At 39.3% G+C, this 14,673-nt stretch overlaps 1 protein-coding gene across 1 annotated transcript in view; it reads right to left on the reverse strand.

Annotated features, from left to right (window-relative positions):
* Positions 1-14,673, reverse strand: part of prtga (protogenin homolog a (Gallus gallus)) — a 34,702-nt gene that overhangs the window by 15,364 nt on the left and 4,665 nt on the right. The window contains exons 3-10 of the mRNA XM_015043644.1: positions 7,214-7,358; positions 6,811-6,944; positions 6,199-6,495; positions 5,958-6,117; positions 4,614-4,861; positions 3,486-3,650; positions 1,570-1,875; positions 480-668 (exon numbers count right to left, since the gene is read on the reverse strand). Coding sequence (XP_014899130.1) covers positions 480-668; positions 1,570-1,875; positions 3,486-3,650; positions 4,614-4,861; positions 5,958-6,117; positions 6,199-6,495; positions 6,811-6,944; positions 7,214-7,358 — 1,644 coding nt within the window. The remainder of the gene's footprint in view (positions 1-479; positions 669-1,569; positions 1,876-3,485; positions 3,651-4,613; positions 4,862-5,957; positions 6,118-6,198; positions 6,496-6,810; positions 6,945-7,213; positions 7,359-14,673) is intronic.

A 14,673-nucleotide genomic window follows, 5' to 3' on the forward strand; every position in this document is an offset into this window, starting at 1 on the left:
CTAGATTTACAAAAAATTTAACCTTCAAAGACCAGAGATTTGATTCATTGATAAAATCGATTTAGCTCAATGGTAGAGGCAAGGAGACGATCCAGACTTGAACCTCATCACCAAAGACAAATTGTTAAAATGACCAGTGGAAACATGCAAACAATTAAAAGAAGGGTTTGATTGTTGCAATGCCAATAATTCCTCCAGCTGTACATTTGTAGTTAAACCTAGACCAAACTATTTTAGTTGGTCTCTGAGAACTGGAGGGCAATAACTTTGGATGATGAAGTGATGAAACCAGTCAGTGGGCAATAGACAAATAAAACCAATATATAGATTCAATATACCTCAGGCTTTTTTAAATTACAGAGTGTTTGTTAAAGGTTTAGGGCACAATAAAAACAGATCTCCCTGAAACAGTGAAAGGATAATTAATGGAGTCTTAGTCTACGTAAAAAGCAGAAAGTAATATCTGAAGCGAAACCCACCCAGGCCTTCAATGGTGTGTTTGTGAGCGGAGGCCTGCAGCTGGAGTGGAGCGCTCTCCGGCTGACTTTCCTCGTGGTAGAAGAGCCTGTAGCCGCGCACGCTGGCCGAGTTTCTGGGCGCCAGATGCCAGCGAGCTGAAATAGTGGTGCAGTTCAGAGGCTCCAGGTACAGCTCAGGAGCAAGTGGAACTGCACAGAGACAGAGTTAGAAACGCCTATGTATTGAAGCAGGATACTGGACATTTATTTACCAAGGTTTTACATCGTTTTAGTCTCTGCAAGTCAGAATAAGCCGTGCCTTTCTGATTCACAGAACACAACCAGTAATGGTCGCTCTTCCTCTGATGACTCTGAACCAGGGAATTAAAAAAAAACCCCACATGCTTCATCCAAAATCGACTCATTGATGAAGAGGCATGGTGAAAATTAATTTTGCTCAACACCAAATTAACTATTTCGATAAAACTCTGTGCAAAGTGTTTGATTGGTCAAAGGATTGATGCCATGTTTCACATGGAAATGCGCTCAGACAGCAATGTTCATATTTCTCTTCAACAAATCTGCTTCCACAATCCGGTTGTTGTATCCACATGAGACATGAATACTTTTGAGGAACACTTATAGTGACACAATGCATAATTATGTACAATTGTACAATTCTTCACCAACTTAAATAATCACACCTGCCATAGCAGGGAGTGAAATTAATCTATCGAAACAATCTTTTAATAGACGGTGAATTGCAAAAATAACTTGCTAGATATTGAAAGTTCCAGTTGTTATGGGGCAAATATATTTACTCAAAAGACATTTAAAGAACTGAGACAAAATAAGCAAAAATATCCAGACAGAGATTTGAAACTTAAGTGTAAAAGGGCTAAAGATGACTAGTAAAAAATAATCTAAATTATTAGCATTTAAAAATATGTTCTAATATTTTGTTTCTTTAGGAACTAATACTGAAAACCTAACAGCATGAACCTAAAGTCTGGAAGTCGCCAACTCAGTATCTGAACAACCTTAAGGTTTTCACTAAAAGTTAGTAGTTTTTTGTCCTGCTCGAGTCTCATGACGAATGAAAATGGAGCACCTTGAGCACTCGATGCCTTCGGAGTGCGGTGAGACGTCCAAGCGGACTGCTCTCCCCATCCTACGCTGGTGGCAGCTACGAGACGCAGGAGGTAGATGGTGTCCGGCTGCAGGTTTTCCAGGAGATGCTGGGTCTTCTGTCCAGGCAGCTCTATTTGTGACACTGCGCTCTCCGAACTGGTGCGATAGGACAGGCGGTAGCTCGAAACCCGCCCGCGACTCAGCTTCATGGGAAGAGGTTGCCAAGACACCTGGATGTCTGTGGGGCTGCGGCTGGTCAGGCTGAGCTCCGGCGCCCGGAGAGGAACTATGAAAGGGAAATACAGGAATAGATTGTGAAACAAATGGTTTTCAGAAATGAAATAAAAGGCAGCTCTAACCTAAAGGTAAAGTTTGGAGCATAAAATAGTTGCACAAAAATAACGAGCTGATATAAGTAGGTCTTGACAACAAAGGATCTGTTTGATTATAAATTAGATTATTTTTGCTTCACTAAAACAAATGTACAGTTTATAACAGTTCAAACTGATAAACTGCTTTTTGGTCTTCCAAGAAAGATAAAATAAACTATCAGCCAGAATTTTAACAGGAAATTAGATGATTATGTGATACATTTTTCATGCTGTACAGATCAATCAAGCATGAAAATTCAAATTAATCTTCTTTTGATATATTAATGGTTACCTGGTTTTAGAGCGATCCAACCTTTGGATTTAACCTTTCACCTACTGAGACCCTTTGCTCCTCTTTAACTAGCCTTCTGGATTTTATGATTTAGTCAAAATGACTCCATAGTTGAAGTCAATTTCTCAAAAATAATAAATCTTTTTCTGACCTTACAAATTTGTGATATAGTTTTGCTAAGAAAAAAAAGTGAGACCAAAACTACAGTATGCAGGCACTTTGCAGCTGCTGAAGGTTGTCTCTTTCAGGTGCCATAAAAGTTTGGTGTACTTGTTGCCCTGGTTACATCAAAATCCACTTCTGATTGGCTGAACAGTCTGTCAAGACATTTTGTCTCTCATTGTCCCGATAGGCTGTGTTGTTTTCAAAGAGACGTAAATAGAAACTTTCATCCTCAATGGACACGGACCTGATCAACATGTGCTTAAGCTTAAAGTTTTATTTTCTACATTATTTTTATCTGTTTCTGAGTGCAATCCCTTTTTGTTTTTCATATCTGGGATGGGAGACATTCCCAAGCACGTTGTCCGTTTCTGAATCTAAAGAACCTGTAGACATGGAATAAAAGAGACCATCGTGTTTTCCTCTGTGTTCGGGCCTCTAAGGTAAAGAGACGAGCGTAAAGAAACCAAACATCTAACAACTAGTTCCCAGAGCAAAAACAGCACAAGGCCCTCTATAATTGACCTGAGAGGATTCTGGTGTGATTGTTGGTGGATTATCTGGTGGTTTGTCGCCTTATTACTTTACCTTTTTGTTATAGAAGTAGTTATTAGTTAATTCATAGTAAGTTATCCAATGCAGCCCAATTTATTTGTAGAGCATAATATGTTTACCCAAAGTGCTGTACAATAGGAACAGCTAAACCGAGACAACAATAACAAAATAAAACATTAAAAGCAGAGTAAGGCATAGTAAAAAGACCACAGATGTTATGAAATGGAAAACAACAAACCAATTCACATTTTGTCAAAAGCAAAAACAGCAACAGAACACACTTGCCAAATATTTAATGGCAACTTGTTCTACAATTTTGGCACAACAACAGAAAAAAAAACCTGTAATGTGATCATTTTTCCTCCTTCTTTTCAATGCAATTGTCACTAAAGGTATACAATTCATCCATTAGATGCAATTAATTTTACAGGCAAATTAGGATACCGAGCTGGCTTTTAAAAACCAATTAAACTGATTGATTTGCTGATTAAAATGTCTGGTGCGTGTAGGCCTCACCGTCCTCCAGCGTGTGCTGGAACACGTGGTCCGACATGCGACTGGCTCCCATGGGCATGTAGGCCACCACGTAGAAGGTGTAGTTACGGGCCGGCTCCAGGTCATCAATAATGTAGCGAGTCGTATCGTTTCCGATGACTACTTGATATTCCTCGTTGTTTAATCCTGGACAGAAGATTAGATTAGGAGATGTTGAGACTTTATCAAAATCTCCAATCAGATCCAAAAACCTTGATACAAAAGGAAACCAAGTCCATAATTAACATCTAATACCTGCTATAAAATTAATTAGTCTTATTAGGTATAATGATGTTAATATTTCCTGAGAGCTACAATCAGTTACTGACTAAAATCTGCAAATTCTCAACCAGGATTTGTGGCACAGGGAAGGAAAAAAAAAAGACCAGCACTGATTCTTGACCTGGTAAACAAAATACTTCAGAGTAAACAAAAAGACCCTCCAAATAGACCGAAAGCCTGAGTAAGCTTCAGTGAAAAGAAACAATGCTTTCCTTTCTGTCAAATCCACACCGTTTTGTTGCCTCGCAGAATACACACTTTTGAGCACTCCATCACACAGACTAATTAGTTCCTCCTTTCTGCAGAGCCTCTCTGTCAACAACCTCAGGTGCAGAGTGCACTGTCTGATACTCTGTCAATGTCAATGGACAGCTATTCTTCCTGAAAGAGACCAACGTGATTGTGTTGGGAAAAAAAATCTATACCGAGAGCTGAAAATCCCTGACAGATGTCAGGGTTTCAGGAATGAAACAGAAAGAATTTGCTCAGCTCCTGTTTTGACCTCTTTATCCAACACCATGCAGGTGGTCCTTTCTTCCAGTTGAAGTCTGTACATTTCCTTTCCAAAGGAAAGTCAGCAGCTTTGTCGTTAAGTACTGTGTAATTTTTTGGGAAACGTAGCAGTGCTTGAATGCGAGTTTTGTTATCGGCGGAAATCTAAAACACTTGAAGGTTTTTGTGCTGCTACAATGCGTTCCTGTAGCTTTTCAGGGTGAATTATCAGGCAAAGAAAAAGACTATCCCTCTTGAAATTATTCAGGTTGACAAAAACGAAGAAAAGGAAAGAAAAGAATGACTCAAAATCCAAAGTATCGAGACATTATTTACCTTCAGCTTTCATGTAGTGCACAGAATATGCAATAACTTTGTCAGAGTTGTACTGAGGTCTGTCCCAAGCCAACAGGATGGCGGAGCTGGACACGGTGTCGGCTCGGATGTTTCTGGGCGCGCTCGGTCGGTCCTCTGACATCACCACGATGAGCCTCGCCATGGACAGGACCGAGCCCAGCTCGTTCTCTGCCTGGCACTGATAGATGGCATCGTCTTCCAGGATGATCTGGTTGATGACCAGTTTGCTACAAGATACAAAAATAAAGATCATAAAAGCCGTTTCTCTTCGCCTGAGGCTCCCCGTTCTAAAAACCTGAAACCAGTGAAGCCGCAAGTGTCTCTTCAAACATTCAACATTAGTTACGTTTCCATCAACCTTAAAAGTGCAGCAACTGGAATTATGGAATAAATTTGCTTTATGAAACACATCAATTTTGAAAAAAAGTCACGTTTTTTGATAAAAGGTTTTTGTGCAAAACTGGAAAGGAATACCTTTTTTTGATTTTACTTGAACAAGCCTATTCATGTCTGATTTTAATTCAACTTCTTATTTCATGGAAACACCGCAACTGCACAATTGTGTTTTTTCAACATTGGCACAATATCCCAATTACATACATTTGTAGTGGAAGTGACTCTTAATAATTTGGCTAAAATATTAACCTATGCATATTTTAGCTATTTTTGAGGGATAGTTTTGTATTGAATGAATCCTGCATTAAATTTCAACAATAGAATGACAAGTATTGGTAATATTTGTTATTTATTCCCATTATTACTTTGGAAACTAAGTGCTTTATTTGGTTTAAATCCTTTTCCATAAACATCATGAAAGAAAAGTTATTAATCCTCTTCTGGTAAATGCTTTATGTTTTGCTTTGCTTTAAAATCTAAAAACAGAAATAAAATGGTGGTTCTTTAAAAACTAACACAAATTTCCTATTGTAGATACTGGTTAAACATTTTGAAGTTGTCCTTTAACAAAGTTATGTAAAATTTGTGGCTCTAGACTTGTTTATTTGTCTGTGGTCTGTAAAGGTTGCAGACCTGTTTTCTCTGGTGTTGTCGGTCTATAATTACTGCAACAAGCAGCGACAGTTAAATAAGGAGCAGGAACACATTATTGGAAAACCAACTAAAATCCAATCTACACTGCTGTAAATTATTCAGTTTCCTTTTTACTGTAGGAACAAGAGTAAATTATTTATTTAAGCAGCTTTGAACTGGTTTACAGCCACTCTTAAAGGATTGTCTTTGCATTCAATGCAAACCAAATTGAATTGTCAGGGAAGTTATTTTTAAAAACACAGAAGTTCAGATAAATCCCTTGTAGAAACAGACCTGTGGTACATCTTGATGCGCCCGTTGGAGTGAACTTTCTCTCCGTTCTTGAACCACGTTATCTGAGGCGCTGGCGCTCCCTCGGCTTGGCACACAAAGCGTGCGGTGCCAGCGCGCGGACGGGTCAAGCTCTCTGGCCACTCCACGAAGGATGGAGGTGCTTTACAGCAGCACAAAAGCCAAGTTTCAAAGTTAGAAATCATCCAAATGAAATTAATATCCTGAATTTATGAATCTTTACCTAGCACTGTGACGTTAGCTGAAGCAACAGTAAAATTGCGTGTGCCTGGAGTGGTGGCTCTGCACATGTAGACTCCGCCATGTTGGGGCTTGATGTCCGTGATGATGAGGTTACCGTTGCCCAACACTTTGGTGTTGTAAACATCAATAGATTTGCTGTCTGCGCGGCTCCAGGAGATCAGGGGTCGGGGATTCCCTGTGGCCAGGCACTCCAGGATGGCACTCTGGTGCAGCGACACCGAGACGTTCTGAGGCCCAGCAATGATGCGTGGCCTCTGAGGAAGGATGGGGCCAGGAGCTTGGTAGAGACAAACACTCAGAGTCAGTGATTTCATCAAGAGTTTCTGTAAACACGGAAAATCCACATTTTTGTTATACCACTTGAGGCCTACTGCTTCTAAAAGCAGCCCAAGTGCTTAAAAAAATCAGGTCCCAGTTTTTAAGTCACAATCAACTGGCATTGCACCGTAACCTAGCAACCCAAGCCGAGCTCAGCCCATCACCTAGCAACCCAAGCCGAGCTCAGCCCATCACCTAGCAACCCAAGCCGAGCTCACTTAAAGTGATGCTCAAAATTTATATCAAATAATTTTACCTGTGCGGGTTTACATACCTGGGGTAACAGTGAGAGTGGCTTCAATGCTTCGCCGCCGGCTGGCGATGTTGGCGGCTATGCAGCGGTAGTGCCCAGCATCTCCTCGCTGCACGCCTTGGATCTGAAGAATGCCGCTGGGCAGGACTGTGATTCTGAATGGCAGGGTAGAAACTACATGTCAGATACCTCTAACAATTAGAAAGGGACAAATAAACCTGATGGGGAACTAATTAATATTCCCTTAGCTGGTTTTGATTGGCGGTTGACGAGTCAAACACAGATATATCTGTTGTTGTTTTACATGCGTTCAAATCTAAATAGTCCAATTATGTTCACTCTGCAAACACACTTATTCCCACTATGTTCTAAAAGTGCTAAAAAGTAACAAACATGATTTTAAACTGTAAATGACGTTGCATACCTGTCCGTGGAGAGGGGTAAGGCGACCCGGTTGAACTCCCAAGTGATGATGGGAGGAGGGTGGGAACTGATTTTACAGGAAAACCTGGCAACCGAGCCCTCAGCCACCACTATGGACGACGGCTGGAGTGCAAAAGACGACATACCTGTACAAAAGAAGAGAGTTGGAAAGAAATAAGAATTTAATCATATTTTCCCTTTTATTTGAGTTTTAGAAAAGAGATGCTTAAGTAGCATGTTGTAGAAAAAAGAAGGAAAAAGAAGGAAAATCCATTCTAACTCTGCAAAGTTTTCCTTTGCATTACTGCTGTGTTATACAAAAGTGTTGGTACATCTCACAGAGGACGTCTTCAATCTTTGCTGTGAAGAAACAAGCACAACTGAGTGCAGGTAAACCAAAATAAGGTTCAAGTGATTCTGTATTGAATTCAGTTTTTTTTAGCAGTAATTTCAGTACTTATTACTGTTTTTGTACCATTTTTTAAAACATAAACTAGCTGAGAAAGCAGTATTTTAATCTCAAATTATATCACAATTATCAAAATTATTCAATACAGAAAAATATTGATTACTTTCTTGCCTTGAAGCAGTTAAAACTTCATTCATCAGAATAAATAATGTTTTTTTACAACAGTTTTGTGCACGAACTTTGAAGTGATCAATGCTGCTTTTTACGTGATGAACGTGAAGGGGGCGCTCTATCTGGATATTTTTAACTGTTCTTTCAGGAGAACCTGTGGGCAGATTTTGCAGTATTTGTGAGAACCGATATTGGTACTGCAGGCCTGAATCTCCACTCACTTTTAAGTTGAATTCATTCAGTTTCACTTCATACGTAAAGAAAGACTCAACCAGGAAAATAAAGATATGAAAGACAGTCAAATGAAAGATACGGTGAATTAAAAATGTTTAGGTGATGAACTATGAACATGAATTAAGTCATCTAAAGCTGGCTGAACTGAATGTAGATCTAGTTCTTGTTAAGCTGAACTGGCACAGCATTGATTTGCAGCGTCCATCCGTGTCAGTCAGTCAGTGGACGTCGTGCCTTAAGACCCAAAACCAGAGACGAGCCGCGTTCTGCAGGAAGGTGTTGACTGCAGTAGAACAGCTACATCCTGCATGGATAAGGTTTCCCTGAAACTGAACCTGGGTCAGCAACCAACTGACCCACAAGTAAATGAGACCCACCGGGAACTACCAGCAAGGCCTTTTATGCAACCACAGAAATGAAGGGAAAAGAGACAGAAAAAATACAGCAAAAGGAACAAAACGGTGGAAGAAAAGTTGACAGAAATGCCTCAGTCTTACAAATATTTAAGTTGCTTTGTCTATTTTTGTCAGAAAAATACAAACTGCAAGAATTTCTGAATTGTAAAGGTCTTTATAAATGTAGCTATAACTTGGAGTCCTTTTATTCTCAGAATCTGTATCAGAGACACAACAAACAAGTAAACAAAATCAAAACGAAGATGGACACGACGTTATGTTTAAATTACACTTCTTACACATCAGAAACACAGTTTCTACTGCAGATATCTACACTTGAAATACGACAAAACAAACGTAAAAGTAACTTTTCAGCAAGTTTTAAGCCAATAATTATTTAATATTGATTTAAAAATCTTCGTCACATACGTGACAGATTTTTGTCTTGTAAGTGAAATCTGCCAGTGACACTGGTATTTCTTTAATCAATTACTGATTTAAAACAAGCTCTTGTAACTTTCAGAAAAGTTACTGGTAAGTCAGTTTTTATTTACACTAGAAACTGGACAAAAAATACACAGTAAAATTTATAAATCGTTTTTTTCTGACACATCGCTACCTCTGCTTTAGAGAAAGCTGTGCAGAAAATTCCTGCACTGCAGTAAACGCAGCGTGGTGAGCGCGGGGGGATGATGAATGTCTCTGTGTAAGCAGCGCTGCCAGGTGTTATGGTGCTAAACAGCAGGAGAGCCCGGACTTCCAAAGGAAACAAAACAATAAATTATGACATTTACAAGCCTGACGGCGACTTGCTTATAAATCACGCTGACATCCACAGAGGGAAGAACAGCACAGTTCAAACAATAAATGTTTTATACAGGTTTGATTTGGTTCTGGTTGGACATGAGGCACACTGGCCTGGATCAGACGTCCTCCTCACTCTGGTCCCATTTAATCAAATTAGTCCTGAGCTGTTAGCGCGTTAGCTTGGAGGCTGTTTGATGTGACGATGGAGGTGAGAAAAGGCCGACACAGACCCACCATGTGTCAACGAGACGTGGCTACAGGGCAAAGCTACGAGCTTCTCTCATCCTACTCAGGGAAGAGGGTTGAAAAACACAGGGACGGTTATTGATTATTGGTAACCTATTAAGGCTAGATGGAAAGGAATCGATCTGAGCTTCTTTGAATATATTTCAACAAATGCTATTTTATTATTTCAGTAAATTTTAAAGAATATAAAGGCATTAAGTTATGTTTTCTTTCCGTTTCTGTCTGCAGAACATGCTTATTTTAGTAAATGTAAAAGCATTTAACGGTATTAAGTGCTGCTGTTTCTTTTTCTTTTTAATGTCTGTAAAATTTGCTTAGCTTTACTAAAACAAAAACAAAACATTTTGAACTCAATCCTACCCACACAAAAATAAAAACATAGGGACTGTTATTGATTATTGATGACCACTTAAGGCTATCAATAAGAAATCTATAGGATCTGAGCTTTTTGTATTTGTTTCAACAAATTCTAGCCTGTTCTTTTATTTCAGTAAATTTAAAAGAATTTAAAGGCATTAAATGCTGTTATTTCTTTTCACTTTTTTTTTGCTTTTTCTGACCGTAAAACTTGCTTAACTTTACAAAAAAAAAATAAATGAAACATTTTGAACTCAACCCCACCCAAACAGAAAATAAAAACACAGGGACATTTATTGATTATTGATAAACTATTAAGGATAAGTGTAAAAAAATCAATAAGATTTGAGTCTCTAAGTGTATATTTCAGCATATCATATTCTATTCTATTATTTTAGTAAATTTAAAAGCATTAATTGCTACTTTTTTCCATTTTCTGTCTGTAAAACATGTCTACTTCAGGAAACCTAAAAGCATTTAAAGGTATTAGGTCATGTTTTATTTTCTTTTTTTGACTTTTTCTGTCTCTAAAACTTGCATAACTTAACTAAAATGTGCAGAAACAAGTTTTGATTAAACATTTTGAACTCGGCAACACTCAAACAGAAAATAAATACCTCTGCCATTTCCTCAAAAGCTTGAAGAAACAGTTGACCATCTGCCCCTCTCTGCAATCTCACCTCTGACCTCTGACCTCCACAAATCCCGACTAACACTCCCAGTTTGACCACCCCAAACCAGTCCTGGTGCTCACTGCCGCTTCACTCCAACCTTTCATTAAAGGATTTAAAAGGTGCTTTGTGAAGCAAAAAACCAACCAGCTACAAAATATTATCATATCAAAATTAGATTATTCAGTTTTAAGACTGAATAAAATTCTCTGTGCTATTTTTTTGAATAAAAGACAATGCAATGACAGAAGAAATGCAAAACAAAGTCTTTCTGGATTATTTTACAGCTTGATCACCCTTCAGTCTAAACTAAACACCAAAGTGAAGCATATCTACCAAAACTCTTCATGCTGCAGACTTCAGATGGTGGCAGCTCAACAAACTAAAGGTCAGCGGAGAGGTCAAGCCCAAACAAAGATCCTCCGCAAATGGCAGGAATTAGTTCAGCCTCTCTCCTCCATCACTGTGCTCCATTCATTAGGAAGCATCACAACTTATGCAAATAATTATTTCTGCTAAATACAAACATCTTTTTTTGCTTCAGTTTTGTTCTGAACCAGTCGGTTACGATTTTCTGGTGTTGAAGGAAAATTTGGTTTGTTTACTCAAAGGGCTGGACGATAAATAGACTATCAGTCAACCAGAATTTTGGTTTTTGAAGATTTAATTTAGGGAAAAATCTGGATTTTTTCCCCCAGATTCTTTGGGAATGTATCATTCAGAGTGATGTCACCACGCCCGACAGCCACCATCTTGTTCGACTAGCGTGTTTTACTGCTAGCATGTGTTTTACTGAAGAATGAAGTAATAATTTTATGAGAAAAATAAAAAATAAAATGAGGAACATTGAGCATCTTAAGTTTTGATCTAGTTAACTTTAGAAGCTTTTCTCTCATTAAAACAACTTTTTCCTTGTAATTTTAACTCAATTTTTTGTTAAAATTGCATCTTTATTCTGCTCAAATTACAATTATAATGTTGTAATTAAATAAAAATTCTCGTACCCTGGTCCTAATAGTCTGTTGTGCAACTCGCAGACGGGACAGTTGAAGAAAAGCCACTTTTCTATCATTTGTCACTTCATTTTTTGCACAGAAAGCAAAAAAGGAGTCAAATAAAATCGGATCTGGTATGAAAACATATGAAAAGCCTATTTACTCAGTTGCCTTAAAAGTTTAAATTGACATTAAATAACATTAATATTGATAAATCTTGTCAGACCTTGAAGGCAACAAGTTCACTAAATCAACCTACAAGCTTTCACATTTGCTTTTCCGAGTTTGATACGTTTCCATGACAGTTGTTTACCAGATGCTGTTTTGCTTAGTTCACCTCTTCCCTTAAAAAAACCCAAACAAAACACCAATTAATCAATTAAGCCACAGTTCACTGGCCCCTGTGAACTTTAATAAGGAAATGAAAAAGCTGATCAGCTGCAAGGCGAATGCAAAGCTGGAAAAGGCCACAAATCGATGGCTGCCTGTTTGGCAGATGTGCCGCTGCGTTGCAGAGTGTGCAGGACAGTCCAGTGACCATTGGCCTGGCTAAACAAAGACCTATTCCCATGAGCAGCGTGACCTCTAGACGCTGCAGTGGGGGAGCTCTACAGGCCATTCATCCCCTCCTCCAGCTCCTTATCTCTGTCACAAAGTTTTCCAATCAGTCAACAGCGACCCTCTGACAACAGAGGCTTCATTGTTTTTAATCCCTGTATCAGATCAGACTTTAAAAGTCAACCTGAACACCTACCTTTGCTTGGAAATGGTTTTATTCACTCCTCTGGAGCGGACAACGAATAAAACTGTTAATAAACTTATTTAAACTCGTAAAATAACAGAGAATACTGCACAGAAACAGAAGCAGCAGATAAAGTTAGATGCCCATCTAGCACTATTGAGCTAAAGATTACATCCCAGTCTCGGTCCGGCTGCCTTCCATCTATTTACCAGTTTTAGGGAACCTTTGACCCCAGGGCCTGCTGTTCAGGGGAACCATGGTAACCTTTCGTCTCCAGCAGAGGAGAAAAACAAGATTCCAGGCTTTGAATTGTCTCCCTTCAGGGCATTTCATTCGTTCACCTCGCTGTTCACACTGTGCAGGGTTTGCTTTTGACTTATAGGGGGGTTTCTAATAGTGTCAAGTCAGATGCATGCCTTAGCAACCTAAAGAAATGTTCCTGAGCCGACATCCTCTGGGACACACCAGGGAGGTAAAAATAAACTGCAGCGGCTCCTTTGTGGCCTGTAACGTCTTTACAGCTTGGTCTGCAGCAAGCATTAAACATATTAACTACAGGAAATTACAAATATTCAGCTGGAACAGTACAAACAGAGCCAACACAAAAGGAGGCAGAAATGATCCAAAAGGAGGGGTGATGCATTTCTTATCATGGTAAGATTTTAATTCATCATTGTCACAATAAATTCCTATTAATGATGCTGAAAAACCTCAAAAACTGTCCATATTGTCATTTTAATGTAGGGCTGGACGATACGGCTGAAAAAAATACAAGTGTTTCATATCAATCAATCAATCTCGATAATTATTGATTAGTTTTTTTTTGCTATAAATATCTGAAACGTTGCCAAACTGGTGATGCTTCCTGTTTTACCCACTGTTTTCACTTTCTTTTTACTTTTAAGCAGCTATGAGGCACAGCGGTGAAATCTTAAACTGCTGCTGCGCCAGTTACTCAACAGGTTGTTGCTAGGTAACCAAAGAAGGAATGAGTTGCTAGGTAACCAAAGAGTCAGTGAGCCAGTTGATTCCACCAACCATGTTTAGCTAGCTGTGAGTGGTTCTGGATCTGACTTCAGTGAATATGTTGAATATTCAATCAGAAGAGTTATCTATTGTTATTGATCGCTTTTGATTCATTGCCCAGCCATATTTTTACAATTTTTCACTATTTGAGAAAGTACTTGTTCCACTTCTAGATTATTTCCCTTGTTAGAAGTGAAATAATCTGTCAGTGAAACTAGTAATTTTTAATCAATATGAAGGGATTATTGACTTAGAAACACTCCTGTATCTCAAAACTGTTGCCTGTAAGTTAGTTTTGTCTTATTTCAAGAAGACTAAGGTTATTTGCAGTAGAAATTAGACCAAAACTACCTGGTATGATTTTGTGTTTTTACATTGTCGCCATGTTGGCAAGTTTTCAAAGGACTGCTCATTAACCACTCATTTGGTTGAGGTTTGTTGGAGCATCCAAAAGTTTTGGGAGAGCGGCATTTGCACTACCTAAATGGTAAAATCAGAGCTATAAACATCACCAGCTGAGAGTAATATCTAGACTGAAATAATGGAGAGAAATATGAGAGCATCTTCTGTTTTCCTGCCTCGTGTACTTCTGGTCATGATAAAAACATGAAGCCACCTTTAGGAGGCATTCTCTCAATGAAATCGCCATTAATCTGAAGTCTGTTGACAAACGTCATGCAGTGAAGCTCGGGTGTCACATTCCTTCCCATCAAGGCCAAATCCCGACCCACCTTTGTGGTTTACGACCCAGTGTTTAAGGTTACCCTCCATCAGCGCCGTGTTCCTCTACTGACAGCCAGCGGCTTCGACATGTGTGTAAAGGGTTAAAACGCTCCCACAGAGCATAACTCCTGCACCAAACACATAAAGCATGTCAGGAGAGTCGGCCACATGTCCCGACTTCCACTTTCAACCTGAGCCGCTGACATACGACAAGACCTCCAGGCGCAAAAGTTGCTAAACATAATTTATTTTAAGCCCGTTGGAACGACAGTAAACCACCCTGACGTTTTAATCAAAACACAAACTTACTAATGATTAACTTTTACGATGAGTGTAATTACACTTCTTACCGCTTATCTGTCCACCTATTTATGGACGACTGCCCTCAAAGAGTCCTGTTTCTTTTGTGAATATGGAAGGCGGCGGGGACAAAACCGGCCGGAGAGAAAAGCCTTTCAGTCCTCCATGGGAGGGAGTGGTGAGGCAGAAAACAATTGTGTGCAAAGCCTCCAATTCCTCCTGACCTGGGAAGGCCTGCAATAAAGTCTGGTCATTTAGACACTCAGGGTAAAGCCCCCAGAATGCCGGGAAACAGCAGCTCACAGTGGTGTGTGTGTGTGTGTGTGTGTGTGTGTGTGTGTGTGTGTGTGTGTGTGTGGAGGCTCACCCCCCACTGCTCCTCTGG

The sequence above is a fragment of the Poecilia latipinna genome, unplaced genomic scaffold, assembly GCF_001443285.1.
Source record: "Poecilia latipinna isolate Pla-1442-1.1 unplaced genomic scaffold, P_latipinna-1.0 Scaffold643, whole genome shotgun sequence".
NCBI lineage: Eukaryota > Metazoa > Chordata > Actinopteri > Cyprinodontiformes > Poeciliidae > Poecilia > Poecilia latipinna.